General features: G+C 42.6%; 1 protein-coding gene across 3 annotated transcripts in view; it reads right to left on the bottom strand.

Annotated features, from left to right (window-relative positions):
* Positions 1–18,024, bottom strand: part of SLC20A2 (solute carrier family 20 member 2) — a 57,036-nt gene that overhangs the window by 25,984 nt on the left and 13,028 nt on the right. The window contains exons 1-2 of one of the 3 annotated variants that reach the window (XM_042828364.1): positions 10,845–10,987; positions 4,134–4,673 (exon numbers count right to left, since the gene is read on the bottom strand). In XM_042828364.1, the coding sequence (XP_042684298.1) occupies positions 4,134–4,422 (289 nt within the window). In that variant the 5' untranslated portion in view covers positions 4,423–4,673; positions 10,845–10,987. Of the gene's footprint in view, positions 1–4,133; positions 4,674–10,677; positions 10,760–10,844; positions 10,988–18,024 lie in introns of those variants that run through there. The other 2 variants (XM_042828365.1, XM_042828366.1) reach the window with 2 other exon arrangements.

Genomic DNA, 18,024 nt, shown 5'->3' with positions numbered 1-18,024 from the left:
CACAGACTACGCTCCACATGCACAACAGAGATCTCCTAAAGAGAATTTTGTTCCTTTTCTGACTGCAAAAGCAGGTACTACAGCAGTCTAATAGCTGCTCTGAACGCTGCATCTTATTCATTATTTTTTGTTACTAACAGCACTTAACGCTGCACAACAGGGCTGCTCTTTTTTGAAGGCTTTCACTATTTTTCACCATTCAGTTCATTCACTGAATCACATGAACACACAAATAGCTCCAGGTATGCATCAAGCTTAGAAAACCTCATTCTCTAGAAACAAACCTGGAAGCCTCCAAATGACCAGTGTCAGGAGCCAACCATGGCTTCACTGGTGAGATATTCAGCTGCTGAATTCAGATGCTACCAGAGAAAGGTTCAAATCCTGGCTCAAGGGGCTTTCATGCCTCTTCTCAGTGATGTGCAGCCACTATCTAGAGTACTCTACAGGATAAATTGACTGAGGAGGGAGTGAAGATGCTTGCTGTCTTCACCTGTAGCTCACTGCAGCACTGGAGAATTCAAGTTGTGGAAAAAAAGATTTCTAGCACCACAGAGAGGACCTTGTATTCAGTTTTGGTTCAAGATTTTGATGGTTAGATTAGACCACAGCTGGACAGCGAGCCCAACAGCATACAACTCCATGCTCTTCTTTTCATACCGCAGCACAAAAGGTCCCCTGCTCCTCTTACAGTGGGTTAGCGTGGGGACATCAAAATCATCTGGGCCATGATTCAAGTTTTCTGCTTGTCGAATATTAGAGAGCTCTCAGTAATATCTCTTCTTCATCTTAACGCTTTGTGGTCTTGAGACAAAATCTTACTATGTTACGAAGCTCCAAGGTGACAGCAATCAAAATGCAATGAGAGATCCCATATTTTCTGGCTCATGCCATCAGTCTTTACAGGTCTGCAGCAGACACAGGTGATAAAGCAAGGCTGCTGAACACACACTGTCACTCAAATCCCAGCCTCCACTCTCAATTCCAACAGGGGAGGATGGTTTGAAGATCTTGAAATGGAGTCTGGTTACAAAACAGGGTTTAAAAGCATTGAAAAAGAGCTGTGTTACAGCTCCACGACATACACATCAAGAAGGGAGAGAGCAAGGAGGCAATTACTGATGCCTTTTCAAGTTGCACAAGGGCTCCAGTGCAAGGAACATAGGGATGATGCTCACGACGAGGCATGGTGAAGGAACAGTCTTGACAGCAGAGGCTGGTAGAGAGGACAGGTTGGAAAGTATAGAGAACTGAAGAGAAGAATGAAAGGTACTCTGATAAACAAGCCTCAGAGACTGGTTTGTCACTTCAAACAAGCCTTTATACAGTCAAGTTTCTGCCTTATAAATGCTATCCTAAATACAAGTCTTGCCAGTCTGCTGGCATCATATGCAGTGTGGAAGTCAACCAGGCAGTAACACTGATCTTTCCTGGGGCACTATCCCAAAACAACTGGTACACCTACTGGAAATTCTAGATCAATCAAGGAACACCTGCCCTTTCATTTTTTGGCCTCTCTTCCCACACACTACAACAATAATAAATACACTGTGAAACCTTTGACATGAACTTCAGAGATCAGCAAGTGGAAGTGAGGTGAAAGGGAACACACATGGTAACATCTCTGAAGAGCCAAATGAACAGAGATAAGTCAGCCAGAGACACATAATTGCACCAAAAAGAAGTCGTTCTAAAAAACAGAGAAAATGCTTCCAAGTCACAGCTGCACTACAAATATGCAGAGATGGCTGGGGTTTTTTATGGGGAAACAGGGAATATGGCACTATTTCTTATTTAATCGATCTAGAAAACAAACAGGAGGGAAAGTATTGGAGGACTGATAAATAGCCTAAAAAGGACCATCTGTAGTCTAAAGAAGTTGAAGCAAGCATGTTAGAGTACAGAAGAAAGTACAAAATAAGCCACAACAGGACTTCCCTCTGGGGCTTGCAATGCCTTAAGGCAGACACCTAAAATATCAACATCAATCCTTAACTCCTCTCTGACGAAAAATGCATGTTTCCAACCTTGACAAAACCAGCCCAGAAGCCAGAAGGCTCATTAGAGCTTTTCCTGGCCCACAGCATGAATGCTCCAGAATAGAAGTATGCTACAGCATCCCAAAAATGAAAGTCCCAAATAATAAAACCACCAAAAATCAATATTTTAGTAGGTTACAAATTATTACAAAATGCTACATTACAGAATGTAAATGCAAATTATGTCATCCCCAGACAATCCCAGTGCTCCTTGCTTCCTTCTTTCTGACCAGGTGGTTGCTCTGAGAATCCCCATCTGCTGTCTGCAAGCATCAAGATATCTTCCAGTAACAACTCAAAAGAGAACACCATGACTGTTGGTCTCCTCTATACAGCTGGCTCGTGGAAGCCTCAATGAAATTCAGAAGCTAACTCTGTTCATGGAAGCATGACCATGATGCATAAGAGAACTAAGATAAATATGCAGAGGAAAAAGAGGAAAAGTAAACATACAGGAGAGAAAATACAGAGAAAATATTGTACATCCAGAGGAAAGCTGGAGGTGGATTTGAGGGGAAAAAAAAATGGAACCTGCAGTTGGTAATTTGTGCTTAATTCAGAGATTTAAAATGTGGGATTTGTTCTTAATGCCCTTACTGAAGGAAGGGAATGCAACCGGTCATGGAGTTCACACAAGCTTACGTAAACACACATGCAAATAAGTTGTTTTCCTTGAGCTTCTGGCCAGTTGCCTCCACAGGGGGTATAGGGGACATAAAACATTGCCCAGACAGGATCAGAACATCATGAAGAAATACAGAAAGGGGAAAAGACTCCTGCTCTGCAGGTGGTGGTCAGGAGATGTAAGTCACTACTTACGTCTCATGCGGCGTGAGCTGCTCTCAGGTGCGAGTCGGAAATGATGGAGCTATCTCAGGAAGAAAAGGGTAAATACTGCAAGCAGAGTGACACTCCTTAGTCATCCCACAGCTTGAGGGCAAGAGCAGGAATCTGCAGCTGGCCTTGCAAGGCATCAAGACAGAGGAAGAATTGGAGCTCAGGAGTGCTGAAGATGTTCCTTGCAGTTGCCTTGTATGAGACAGCAGCTAATCAGCTCTTCTTCCTCTTCTCCAGGGAAGGCAGCCAGCCCTCTGGAAGCTCAAGTGTGGTGAAGGTTGAAGAGGAGCACTGCCCCTCTCACTCACCAAAACTACCTCAGTCCAGCCCAGAAAGTGGCAGTCTAAGCCCAACTTGATCCATTACAATTTTTTAAAAAATTGTACGAATTGTGCAGAAACGGGAAAAAATGCATGTAGTAGATCTCTGTTTGGAATCACCTATTTTTTTGTGCGGGTTCTGTTTGAAAACTTTGGGGAGAGTGCTTCCTGCTTGCTGTATCCTGCCCTTTAAAAGCAGGTTTGCTGTTGATCCTTGTGGGAGCTCTCCAAAAGCTCACAAAGCCTCTTGCATACAAACAAAGGAGAAATACCAGGGCTTAATGTTACTTACCTCAGAATATGCCACTTGTTCTGAACAGAGATTAATTTAACTGCAAACAAAAGTGTACAGAGGAGACTCAGAGGTACGCAGAACTGCTGCTGGTTTGAGTTAGAAAAAGTAAAAGTGCCTTTAATGCGTGGCCATCTATCTTTATTGCTCTTTGAAGTCATGGGGCAGGATTACACATATGATTAATTGCAATCAGTCAGCAAAATCACCAGTTTAAGCAAATATGCTTCATTTTCTTTGATTTTTAAAAACTATTTAGGCAATTGCTTTAATGCTTAATTCATTGTAAACTTCCTGCAGGATTTTCTCTGCAGTCACAAATGGTATGCTGACATATTTTCCATTTACCACAGTATAAATCTCCAAAATCTTTTTTTTAGGTACTCTAGGAATACATCTATACGATCCATTACATTAAACATTTTTTCCTCTATTAGTGAAATGGCTGAATAGCTGGAAAACGAAAACGATTAGAAGTGTTTTTAAAAAGCAGGAGCCTAAAAGGGGAATGCAAACCCCTCTATTTGTACAAAGCCGGACGTGAATCCAGAAGATGGGAAGATGTAAATTTAATTAAAACGTTCACAATGAGCAGGATGACAAACGTGCAGTGACTGTTACTTGGAACAGGAAAGCATTACTCACCAACCATCGCGCTGACTTCTCCTGCCATCAGCAGCGGCACAGTGTCGTTGTACAGGTTAACATCGATTATACCTTTCCGAATCGTCTCTCCTACTTTTGCTCCCAGCAGTACCGAGCCAGTAGTTTCAAAAACTGAAGCCAAAATGCAAGCCTGGCGCAAAGTCACTACACCAGAGCCCACGGCAGTTCCGAAAGAATTGGCAACATCATTTGCACCCACTGAAAATGCTAAAATAAAAGCAATGATAAAACCCACAATGACCATCCACAGGTACTCTTCCATTGCCATCTTTCCCCAAAGCGTAGATCCGTTTCCCCTTTGCAAATAGTTAATAGTCAAGGCTGGAGGGAACCGTAACGGATTTGGAAAGCAGATTTCTTGTAAACAATGAGTTCTCTCTGGTAGTGTTAGAATGTGAACAAACTGCTAACTGCCGATTTTCACACTACTATAAATACTGTTCATTTGCCTGCGCTCAGTCAGCAGTGAAGAACATTCCATATTTTGCTCCCAAACTGGTACAGCAGTGGTGTCCTGTCCTGCAGCAGAAAGAAAGAAAAGAAAATTAAAAAAAAAAGAGCCTGCGGAGCCTGTCTCAGTGCGTGTTTTCTGTAGTAAACAGATGATTTGAATCCCCTAATGGGACCCTGCTTTGGCATGTGACTGTTCTAAATCATAAAGCAATTCAAAAAGGTTAAAATTAGGTCACCTCCAAAGCAACATGCTTCTGGAAGTATGACTGACTGAGAAAACATTTTGATCGCTTTAAAAGGACTCAAAGAGGTTGGTGTTTTCTGCCGCATTTACCGAGCAGCTCTTTCTAGAAGGATTCATTTTGGCCCTTGGCACCAAATCAGCATATAGCATGTAGGACATACAGACTACACCACACAGCCTGATTCCCAGCTGATGGGCACTGCCCAGCTCTGTCCCCTCTGCAAAGCTGTCCCATTTTACCAGCTGTAAATGGGATGCACTGCTTTGGAAAACGATTTTGTCTATGAAACGTCACCAAAATACTCTCAAGAGCACTGATATTCATATATTGCTGTTATCACATCCCAGGCAGTAAAAGAATATCATCTTCTTACAGCTTCTCAGCCATTGAATCAGCACAGTGATCACAATATTCCATGTATTCCTATAGATCTATATAAGTGTAGGGAAAAGTCTGACTAAAAAGTTTTAAGCTATCTCCTCTTTTCTGTAGATAGTTACTAATTACTAGTAAGCTTATTATACTCAAACCATTCCTACATTTTAATATTTTTGATGACTTTGATTGTACAAAATGCTTTTTTATCTATGTCTTAGTCTTTACTTAGTTTAATCAGAAATATGTGTGAGATCTTTAAACCAAAAATGCGGACAGGAAAGAGTTTTAAGAAATAAAAGCTTCACCATCCAAAAGGGTATATCTTGATCTCTAGGTCAGTAAGAAAGCCACTAGGTATATTTATATAAATCAAACTTAAAAACCACACTTCGACATTCAGCAGTCACCTAGCTCCCTTTGAATGCTATGGAACAGAGGCAGTTTGAAACCAAAGTATTTTTGAGAGTATGTAGGGGAAAATTACTATTCTCCAGATTTGGCTCAGACAGACTGTATGAATCCTTCATACACTTGCCCCCTAAGCTCTTCATCTTTAAATTAGATGTCAGAGGTGCAGAGCATTGCCGAATTCAAGCCTGTAAGGACTCACGGGTCCCATAACCAGTAAGGACTACGGTGGTTAAAGGCTGGAAACAAGCACCAGCCTGGCAAAATCCATCTGCCTCTTCCATTGGCTGTTTCTCCTGTAGCAGTCATCTGCATCTATGAAGCCATCTTGTAACATCTTCCTATCTGCGCTCCAGGGAGGTGCCATTTTGAAGGTGGTGAGGAGTCACGGGCATATTCAACAGGAAATACCTGCCAGCCAACTGCACACCTTGCAAAAAACATTTCAGATTTGGGGCAAGTCAGATGGCAAACACCGAGCCCAACTACTGCTCTACCTCTTAGCCTCATTCAACAAATCCACACACATGGTTTCAAAACCACGCTGAAGTTCTTTTGAATACACTGAAGGTCTGCATTAGGAGGGAAAGAGGGTCTCTGCAGAGAACATCCAAAACCTCAGAGATCATAATGAAATTAGAAAATCATGAGATTTTGCATATTCCTGAGATGCTGGATCATTGAGAACTACCACAAGGGAAACATCACACCAATAATTAAGTAATCGTTCCCTGAAAAGCCCTAAAGTTTATGTCAGGGATTGATCTTTTTATCCAAACATACATATTAAGGAGAAAAGATTTCTCTTTTTTCTTCCAGACTCTGCAGAGGCTGGGCGATTGTTGCTCTGGTCTTTTCCAGATATGGAGCAGACATCAACCCCTGAATGATTTGCACTCCAAAATAACATCTTGGAAGGTCTTAACTGCTGAAAACATTTGTATAAGGATTTTTATACTATGAGATAACATGTGAAAACGAAGCCCCAATGCATTTTTCATATTTGAAGACTTGTTGCCCATAATTCATGAGCATTCAGCCCTTGGAGTGGGAAAAGACTTGAAGAGGGGGAAAGGCTAACAATATTCAGAAGAATTGCTTACAGTTAGAGCTTGTCTGCCTGAGAAGGGGGACAAAACTTGTGGTGTGCAACCATGAGACACTGAGACATGCCAATGCCTATTCCATAGCCCGGGAGCCTTTCCCAAGTCATCCTCATACTGAGAGACTTATTACATACCTCGTTTCAGATGGAACCACAACAGAAAACACGATTACTCAAGATAAAGTGTTAACGAAGTGGTGGTTTGAGCAGTTCAGCCTGCAAGGCATTTTGAGAACTGACTCGCTGTTGCCTGAGCTGAGAACAGTTGCTTCAAAATTCTGTGTAGAGAGCGTAAGCGTGCAGGCATGGGGGGCAGAGAAACATTTCTCCTTACTCTGTTAGATTCACTCATTTTTACTTATGTATGTTGAATTTTTGCTGAGAAATGAAGTGCTGGACCAAGCTCCTACCTTGATACTGGAGATTCATGATTAAATTCCTTAGCCTGCATGCATTTGTACAGCACCTTGGCCAAGTTAGCCTCTGTGCTTCAGCATCCTCTCCATAAAATGGGAAAACTTGCCTGAAATGCACATGCATCCACAAACACAGTGGTTATGAGAGTTCTGTTTCCTTCAGAGCCATGAGATGCTAGCAAATCCTTATTTCCAGCAGAGGTCTGTCTCCTACTTACCAACCAACCTCACAACTTTCTGTGCTGACCCAATCTCTTGGATGAGGGAAAGCATGGGTATTGTGACATTCCCCACCACAGCAGAGCTCATAGGACAGCATTTATTCAACCAGTTCATCCAGCTTCCATAATAAACTGCTAAGTCACAAGGCTGCCCTTACAGCTTCCCTGGGGAATGAGCTCCAGGTGGTCCCAGAGAAATAAAGGTTGAAAATAGGTGTGCTGAGGCAAAGAGCTCCGAAATCTCCTGGTGAAGATTGCAGAGTCTCAAAGTGTGCTGGTGGGGCTCTTGGCAAAGGGCTGAGGGGCAGCTACGTGACCGCCATCCCTGGAATGCGATACAGGGAGGAAAGGATACCTGCAGCAAGGTGCGACTGCAAGGATCAACACAGAGGTCCTCCTCCGAAGTCTTGACTCAATTTTACCAGGGCCAGAACACAGCAATAGCTATACCTTGTCTTTAGCACATCTAAAATCCAAGTGAAAAGAGGAAAGGGGATGGGCATGTTTAGAAACTAACACGCAGGCAGTGTTTGAGCAGCGTTACTACTTTCTCCTTAAGTAAGTAGGAGATATTAAAAGCTTAAAGAAAGAAATGGAAAGAAGGAAGAAAAAAATGGTCATATCTGCTCCTCTGTGAAAGTTTTCAGAAATGCAAAATATCCTGCAAAGTAGGCCAGTGACTAAATACAGACTAAATCTTGCAGCGTGCTTCTTTCTGCAGCCCAAAATACATCTGGCATGCTTGGGCACGCTGAGCTATGCCCCTCCTCACCTAATCTAGCCCATGAGCTGCGGTATTTTGAGCTGTTGCTGGGACAAAAAAGAAATGGGTAAAAACACCACACAGGAGAGTCTGACGGACCGTCGGCTTTGCATGACATCTGGAAGCCTCCAACCCTTTTTGCCCTTTTGTATTTTCTTAATACGCCTCCGTGACGCCAAATGCAATTAAGCCTGATCTGCTCAGCACTGGGAGATCCTCAGCCTCACCTGTGGGACCGACGTCGTCTCTCCAGCCGGCTGCACCAGACAGAGAGGTTACCCTGTCAGAGCACAGGGCCCTGCGGTGTGTGGCCAGGCTGGGCCTGCAGGGCCACAGTGCACACCTCTGCGGGATGCTGTGATGCGTGCATGTGGAACGACGCTGGGGCGAGTCTTCCGGCCACGGGAAGCTGATTTGGCATTAAAGGCAAAGTTTTTAGCTAACGTGGCTTTCTTCTGATCAATAATTAGTGTGGCATTCTTGGGCCTCGTGAAGTGGGCTCTTTCAGTGGACTTATTAACTTGCACTTCAATGCGAAAAACCTGATTGTTGGAAATGCAAAGCACATCCTTGCTGGCAGATGACCCAGACAGCCCCTGTGATGTCAGTTTGCCTCTTGCTGACTGTCTCCTCCCCGGAGGAAAGGAGTAGAAGGACAGCCAGGAGAGGGGCACCGCAGCTCATTGTGAGCGACAAGCAGATGGGCAGGAAAAGCCAGGAAGCAAGAAGCAGGAGATCATTTCAGGACATGTTTATATGTGGGTACTTACTAAGAAAGCTATTCTGGAAACTATTCACAATACATTTCTAAGCATAGACAAGCGCTTTGGTGAAAAATTAACAGGAAATTGAATAGATGATGTTGTCAGTTCTTATTTTTTTAGCCAAACAGATTGTTGGTGGAGAGAAAGCAAAACCACCTAACAACAGGGACAAATGGTTAAACAAATGCTAAGGACTAGGTTCCAAGTCTGAGGAAGTGATTCCAGTGCATTACCCACCAGCAGTCCAGCTGGGTGACAGAGAGGAACAAACAGAGACCTGATAAATGCTTTTTCATCTTCTCTCTCCTGAAAATTAGGGGAGAATCCACTGCATTCACGTGAAACATTAAAATGTACATAAACCACAGTACATGCAAACCACCTGCTTTCAGCAGCTGCTCCGTCGTGGAGTTTAAAGCTTCACCCTGCTACAGGCAGGATGGGGATTCAGTGAGTTTCCATTTTCAACTCTTGTTTTGTTGTTGTTGTTTTTTCTGTTGTTGATCACGTATGAACAAATATCAATAGACAGCAGCTAATGTAGCACTTCTAAAGACAACTATTACAAGTACTCCACTTTGCATTATGACAAGAGATACAGGGGAGGACAATTTCTTCTCCCCTGCAGTGCGCAAAAAAGCAAATATTTTGTTAGACTGCTGTGTTTAATTTGCACCGACAGGACCTTCACTTCTCATTACCGGTGGCTGAAAAGTCTGTCTCAAACGTTTACCACACTGGGGCTTTCAGGAGTTTATTCCATCCCTCCCAAATTTCTGTGTGCTGTTTTTTACATAAGACACATTTGTAAGGCTTGCCACCTATGTATATAAGTGCAGGGATCTTCTAAATTCGCAATAGCTCAGGCATTACAGCCTATTGGTACTAAATACAGTGCTGCACAGAAACCAGACCTGATTTATAAGCAAAGCCCCTGACAGTTCACAAAAATAGTTCTTATCTTTCCTAGTTCCTGCACGGACCATAAGACTCACAAAGTACCTGCTTTAAGTTACTAATATTACATCTGTGATATGGAAGGTGGTACATTTCAAGTCGTTCGAGACTAAGAACATCCCTATATGGCTCTAAATTACATGCACAGGACTTGTCACAAGGCCAAGCGTGATGCAAGTTTAATGCTCCAGGACACAAAACCCACCAATGCACTTCTAAAAATCAATTACCACATACTCAGAAGCAATTTTGTATCAATCAGTTCCTATTTTAATGCAGTCGCTATGTTTTTGTGCATACTTGGCACTACTACTCGATATGGAAACGCCACTGAAGTTCACAGTTTTCCAGGGACTCCTATCAAGTTTAACACTGCAGAGAGACACTGTCACCTTCAGTTTCCAAAACCTGCAGAGGATGCTATGTTTTCCTAGATCCTAACAACCTCTGTTCCCCCTACCGAAAGGCCAAAAATGCAGATAAAATATTCAGAGTGAGATCATGTTGCCAAAAACATTCAACTCAAGTGACAGAAAGCAGTCATGCATAAGCAGTAATTCTACAAACCAACGAAGTAAGCCAGGCAAGGTATCAACAAGTCCTCATTCACCTGTTGATAAAGATATTTTTATGTACTAAAGAACAGTTTTATCTTTCAGTGCCCAAGCAAAGTCTTTCTAACATGCAAATAGTTTTTATGATTCTGCACAAGAGATTTCTAAGATCTGTTCAGAGAAAACAAACAAGTGCTTTGTGGATATTTAAACTACGTTTTATAAAAGAAAGCCATGCACAGAAACCTTTATTACTCACCCAGTACTTAAAAGTTGTTTCAAGAGAAACAGGAGCTAAGTTCTCCCAGCGACATGCCTGTCTGATTGTAAATAGAGGCTGAAGTCTAAAATAGATAGCCTATCATTCAGCACAGCCACATCTGAACATGCAAACTTCCAGAGGGTATAAAAGTGCTGGCGACTTACACAGGCAGTCCTCGGATAGAATTCCCTCCAGCACAGGGGAGCCCTCAAGACAGCTCCGAGAAGCATCAGCACGAGTCCAGAGCCGTGTTCAGGAGGTGGAAATCTGCCTCCTCTTAAGCAAAGAATTCTGCTGGGGGTGGGCACTGATAAAACACAACACTGCGTCACAATTGCACTCATTAGGCAAACCAATCCAAGGAAGCTCATATTAAAACAACAAAATGCTCTCTCTCTCTCTCTCTCTTTTCCCCCCAAGCACAGGCATAGACCAGATAGTGAACCTCCTTTTTTTTAAAAAAAATCTCTTACCAGGAGCAGTGATCACTGGGCATTCTGGGGTGATCGGGTGGGCTCTGAGAAGCCCACTTTGCAAGCACACTGAGCCTACGCTTCATGTAAATGGTGAAAGTGCCATTTAGCAAGAAAGTATGCACATCCGACTGAGGAAAGATGTTGCACGCTTGTTACTTTATCCATGTCAGTAGAGGTCTCACAGGCTACGCAGACTGCAGAAAGCTGAAGATGTGCACGAGTGTGGGCTGGAGCAATGCCTAAGCAAGCAACTTCACTTACAAAAGTTCAGCCCCGATTACATAGGCATAATTCCTTGAACCACCTTCTTTGGAGTGCGAAGAAATTTTGCATGTGTGTCAGGGTAAAAGTAATGTTTGCCTAAAAGCACCCAGCTTAGCTTTATATAAAATATGTCCTTGAATACCACAGGAGACAATCAAACTATTTAATACAGCAGAAAGGAATTGAAATCAAAACTTCATCGTTGTGGTTTAAAAACCTGATACATGTAGATTTACTTCAAGGATAAACCAGGCTTCTGGTTCATAAGCAAATGACGTTTCAAACTTAGCATTTTTACTAAACTTTCAGATTTGACTCCATTCTGAATCACATTCAAACATACCAAACTCAAATTTGCCATGTCCTCCACATTTGAGAAAAATCAAATCACTGATTTAAATCTGCAAATGTAGAGTTGGAAACTTAATTCTTACCTCATCTATTTTTTCAAGTCCGAATGAACTCATAATATTGCTTAACAAGGAGGTAAGGGATTTCCAAACTGAGCTCAGCTGCAGATCACAGTCAGGGATAATTTGGTAGATCTGCAAAGTGGTTTATATTTGTTAAAAAAACTCACGCAGATTGGTAAACCTACATCATCTTCCACAGGGAATTAGGGCAAATCTGCAGCTAGAAATCTCTAAGGCAGAAATGACATTAAAATCTTCCAATTAAACAAATAAAAATAAAAATAAAAGATAAATATCAGACCAGGATTCCTTACAAGAAATGTTAACTCTTTACAGAAGTTCAACACCCAACCATTAATAAGCTTGCCCGAAGGCCCACAGCTTTGTGCACAGCTAAATCTCAGGTCTGGATGTAAAGTCTCTCCTTTTCATGTTGTAATTGCTGGCAAACAAGCTCACCAGTTTTAGAAAAGTGAGAAACTGGTTTTCCTTTCTTACGAAAGCCACGTATGTTGACAGTGAGAAGGTAAATCTTTTCCTGAAGATCTAAACACATCCCACTTTTTATCCTAGTTTTTAAAAGCAACAGCAATCAATCCAAATGAGAGTGAACCTGATTGTAAACATGAAGTCAGCTTGTATTTATAGGTCCAGATTCCAAGGATTTAAGGAAGTGAATAAACAAACACAGAAACTTTCTTGGAGTACTTATTTAGCTTTATACAGTAGGAAAAACAAATGAAAAAAATACCTAAGAAAAAAACAGAACACAAAATATTATTCCACGTTCTGTTTATAGCCGACATGCTGTTGATGACTGGCATGGTAAAGCACAGTTCAAACACGAAGGATCAGAAGCAGATCCAACCCCCTCCAGCTCTCCCTAACCAAGGGCTCCTCCGGCATGGAGTGCCACCACAAGTGTGCAGATGCAGGTAGGAAGGCCTTCCAGAGGACACTCCTTGGCCAGGCTACTTGGGAGGTACCTCCAGCTATCCCCAAAGCCAAAGCTGCCAGCCAACACTGTGGGAACCATCTCAGACCCACACAGACAACAAAGTAGAACCCTTTGGGTGCCACTTCCCATGAGCCAGCCTGACCACAGCCGTGGTTTCTTGACGTAAACTTCAGAGCAATTGCAAAGCATATAATAAACAGCACAGAAAAAGGAAATATCTTTCAAGCTTTTGTTCTGCTAAATCAGCACTGTGGACCTCAGGCATGGGAAAAGTCGATCCAAGATAGGTTGATCATTAAAAAAAGTTACAATTTGGGATACCACTAAAGAAACAGGCAAAGGAAAATTTATACGACCACAAAATAAATGATGAGGTTCGGCTTCTGGCAGTGGTGGCACCGGTCGGGTTCCCATCAAAACAAATATTTGTAGAAATGATAAATATTACATATTACAATCACAATCAGATATTGTAATTTTTTTTTTTTTCTTCTTGATTGTAATTTACTCTGGAAAGTCCACAACTGAGGGATCCCTGTTTGATTCAACAGTTCCAGTGTCGGCAGATTTATATTCTGCTTCAAATAGGCTGATTAAAGTAATCAATTTGTATTATTTTCTGAAAGATGCCAAGGTTCTTTTTATCAGTAACTAAAGCAGCATTAATTGGCAACTTCAGGGCACTGTTACATCAAAAGTAACTGCCTTTTTTGCCATTCAGATGGAAAAGTTACATATTTATGCAGTTAGAGGTATTTTAAAATGCATACAGCTTGAGAAGAAAATAATGGGGGTTGGCTGTCATTTTCTAACATGAAAAATTGTAGGATTTGGAATCTGAATACCTTCAAGCTGTGCTTAGTCAGAAAAAGCAATGCAATAACAACATCCAAAAGCTGCACAACATCGTTCCAGTTGCACTCTGATGTCTTAAATAAGCTAATTGACCAATTTTCGGACTTTGGCATACCTACTGATACTCTGAAACTGGGAGCCACATGCAGCTGGAACTCAGCACTTCTGATTTCCCTGTGCTTGTGCTCCTGATCCTACAGGGAATCCCCACCTTCAAATGACAAAGAGAAAATGAACAGGCATAAAGGAGAGATGAAGGTGGATGGATGGCCCTGAATTTCTCCTCTGCAGACCTGGAGACACTCCTGAGCAAAGCCACAAACACTGCTTGAGCTGGAAGGAGCCTGCTCCGATCAACAGCTGTGTACTCGCTTTTGCATTTTGGGTGTCAAGCTCCAACACATTCTGTAATCTATCAGGATAATTTCCAAATAGAAAGAGATGTATCTGTATTTCACTCAACCATCTCAAACAATCTCAGGACTGTCTGTAAAGTCTAATATTATGGACACAAAAATTAAAAAGCTGGTGGACTTTCAGGGATGGATTGTGCTTTTTGCTCTGAGAAAGCAAAAAATTCAGGGGGTCTTTTTTTATCAACTCCAAATTCTGTCACACTGCCATGTGAAACATTTTTTCCAGCAAGCCCTTGATCTCCCAGAGTGGACAGGCCATCCCAACGAGGAGACTTCCATTCCCAATGGCTGAGGTGAACTTGCTGTACTTACATTAGCATGCAGGGAGAGCTGCCATACTGCAGTGTGACTCCACTTGTAGCCAACCATCATCTTTTGAGCAAGTAAGCCCTGGGAAAATGGAAAGGAGGAAGCCACAGCTGGAACTGCTGGAGGCCAAGCCTGGCCTGGAGGACGACAGAGGCTGAGAGAGTGAGCCTGATTCCAGTGCCTGACACAGAACAAGCTCATGCTGAGCAAGCAGGACTTCAAAGGCAGCAAAACCATTCCGGAGAATCAAGGCTTTGGTCAGTGCTGATTTGAGCACTGCTCCAGTTAATGCCAGGAACCAAATGGACTTGTATCACCCCAACTCTGGCTGATTCACTGAGGCTGGGCTTACAACATTCATATTAAGTGCAAAGGAATGGGAGAACCGCTGCCCTGCGTCTCCTGGGACTTTATCAACTATCTTCCCTCCCGAGCCCCACCTCTAAAGTAAGCAACCAACATAGGCAAAGCACTTCTAAAAACCCTGGCTGCTGCTGACAATTCAAGTAGCATTATTCCAAACTACTGATCAACCTACATTAACTACATGTGGAACACAAAAATTGGCTGTAAAACGTTGAAGGCAATTTGGAAATTCAATGTTTTACAAATTCAAAGGCTTATGCAAAGATCTCCTTAGTAAAAAGCCAGAATGAGGTTGCCAGAATTCAATAATGGGAATTTTCATATAGAGGAAATAAGACACCTCAATCCCCCAAATTAACTGCCATTCTCATTTTGTTTGGGCTTTCACACGACTGCTGTGATGTCTTCTCCCACTAAGCTACAAGAGAACTCTAGGGCTCTCCTGAAGCCAGTGAACCTCTCTCTCAAAAGGGAGGCGGAATGAGTAAGCAGTTATCAACACATTCAAGCGTCCTGAGTGGCTCACGCTGGCATCCTCCAAAACCAGCCTATCCACCATGACAGAAGATCAGGCACTGCTGAAGTGAGCTAGCTGACTGCTAAATGCAGGAAAGGACCAGTGATGAAATTATAAAGGTGGCAACACTGATGCAGCCACCGAAAGCTGTGGCTATGGCTTCATGCTGCTGGAACAGTAGCCAGCTATGACACCTAGGAGCCCGGTAATGACATACATAGGCTTTAATACTGTCTGGAGAAAGGTCCAAGCCACTTCTGTCACCAGAGAGAGCTCCCTCTTCACACTCTCCAGTACATGCTGACCATATGAAGAACAGCACCTGCCACCCAATAGGTCTGGTTGCCCTCAAAGATCAATAGCTGCTGTTCTTCAGAGTCTGTGTAGTGGTCCACTTCTACCTCCTACAGTCTTCACTGCTACAGACATGGGGAGCACAGTGGTGAGACAGGATGCTTGTGGTCCAACTATAAGAAAGAGTTAACACGTTGCTTCACTGTAGGCTGGTGGTGCTGCTGGAGCAAACAGGCGGCTGACAGACCTGTCACACTGGCTGGTAACTAAATCACTGCCGATGTGACATGCCAAAGAATGTCCCACGATTGGGTGCATGGCTTGGCAAACATCTGCAAGAGGGACTTACTGAGGGCATGTGCTGTGAAGTAGGTCAAGCAAAGCCAGGCTTAATTCTCTGCAAAGGGCCAGTCTCCACCTCAGTGTTTCTCCGGTGCTAGACCAAGCTCTGAAAACCTTGGGAAAAGTTGATATACAAACAAGATTAATGTAGGGAGTTGGTCACAGACCTTGTTATCAAGAATATCCCCTCAGATGAGTGACTGCTGATGAAGAGATGACTCTGTGTTTTATCTGGGGTTCTTTTAACCTGCAAGCAAGCCCTGGTAGCATCAGTGTTTCTACTTTGGCAGTCCAGAGCCCATGTCTCAGTGAAGAACATGGAAGGGTTCTAAAGGCACGGGCAGGATAACGGGAAACGCGCTGCCTCCAGTGAACTGTCAAGTGCATTCGTCTGCAGCAAGAGCTCGAACAGCTAAAATTTCTCCGCTTGCTGACATACAAGCTATAAAGAGAAGAGAAAGTCATTAAGGTAGTGGAAGATATTTCCTTGAGTACATAGCACCAGCAAACAGTGCCAGTGACTGGTATGCCTTATCCTCTTAAAAAGGTGTTTATAGCTAAGCTGTGATGGTGATAATGATGCATTACAGCACCTCAATGGCTGCCTGAAGGAGGAAAGACAGCATGGATGCAGCTGAGAGGTAAGTAATAGCAAAGGGTATAGAAAAGGAACATTCCTCTCCTCTTGCCTTTATGGAGAAGGGCAAAGATCAAACACAGCTACGCTAGGGCTCTGCTGTGCCCACCACAGCTTGGATAGAGACTTTCTTAATCTGCCGAGTGTGAGGAATAAGCACCTCAGCACAGCCCTGTTCAAAGAAGAATGCAAAAAAGAAATAAAAAAAAGTCTACAGTAGCCAGGTATGACAACATCAAGTGAAGAGGGTCCTCTGGAGCACAGGTGCAAGCGTGGAACACAGTTCTTGCAGGATTTGGAAGAGACTACTGTTTCCTCCATGGTATGGATAAGGAAAAATGACTCAGAATCAGAGAATGGCAGTGTTTGCAGGGGACCTCTAGAGATCATTGAGCCCATTCTCCCTGCTAATGCAGGTTCCCTACTGTAGGTCACACAGGTAGGTGTCCATATTGGTCTTGAATATCTCCAAACAGAGACTCCACAACCTCTCAGGACAACCTGCTCCTGGGCTCTGTCACTCCCAGCGTAAAGACGACACATCGTTATCTTCAAAATGAAGATCAGGAAAAAAGGAAAAAAAAAAAAAAAACCACTAAAAGAAAATCATTATGCAAATAATCTACCATTAATAAACAACTGGTTGTTTCTGGTCACTGAGATCTCCAGCAGTCACAGAAGGCATTTCCTTTCATATCTGTTCTACACAGAAATTAAAAAGGGAAAATTAATCACGCCATTCTTACGACTGTCAGTCAGTTCCTCAGCTTTGAATTAACTGTGCATTGAAGTGAATCTGATTAACACAATTATGCAAAAAAAAAGAAGTTGCTCTGAAACTGTGGAATACATTACTCCCAAAATGGGTTTAATATTTCAATCAACGCTTTCTCCAAGTGTTCAACCAATTGCTTCCTGCAATTCAGTTTCTGTCTTCTTTAAAAATTCTGTTGATGTGAACTCCTTTCAGTCGCTTCTTGTAATACAAGTAGCTAAACAAATTACATTTAAATTATATTGCAAGTTTCTTTTTCCTTCAAATCTGACCAAGCAGGGTTTTAAAATAAACATGATCTTTTCGAGTTTTAAAATATCTCAACTGAGAAAAAGAAGAACTTTCCATTCTCCAAAGCAATCCAGAACGCAGACCGTACTTTTGAGTCGTGTACATTCAATTTTGAAGGATGGTGTCACTAATCTAACGTGAAATTCAGGTATGCAGAAGGCTGTTAATTATCTACTTCAAAAAAAAATTGTCAGTTGCTGACAAATGCTTTCAAAATTTTAAAAAATTCCAAGCAGTCCCATCAGCTCATCTACCAATCCTGGGCTTCTCTGCTGCCTGGGGTTCAAAAGGACTTACTCAGAAAACGTAGAGAATTTCACTGCACAAACTCAGAGGCACAGCTGTCCACCAAGCAAGCCTTTCTGGCTGAGTGCCTCCCGGGTGGACCAACAAGACGTACACCAGGCAAGCAGCAATGCTGGGGAAACACC

Source organism: Centrocercus urophasianus, unplaced genomic scaffold (assembly GCF_019232065.1).
Source record: "Centrocercus urophasianus isolate 14NV4802_14NV808 unplaced genomic scaffold, USGS_Curo_1.0 seq_3, whole genome shotgun sequence".
Lineage (NCBI taxonomy): Eukaryota > Metazoa > Chordata > Aves > Galliformes > Phasianidae > Centrocercus > Centrocercus urophasianus.
This window is presented reverse-complemented; position numbering and strand designations above follow the sequence as displayed.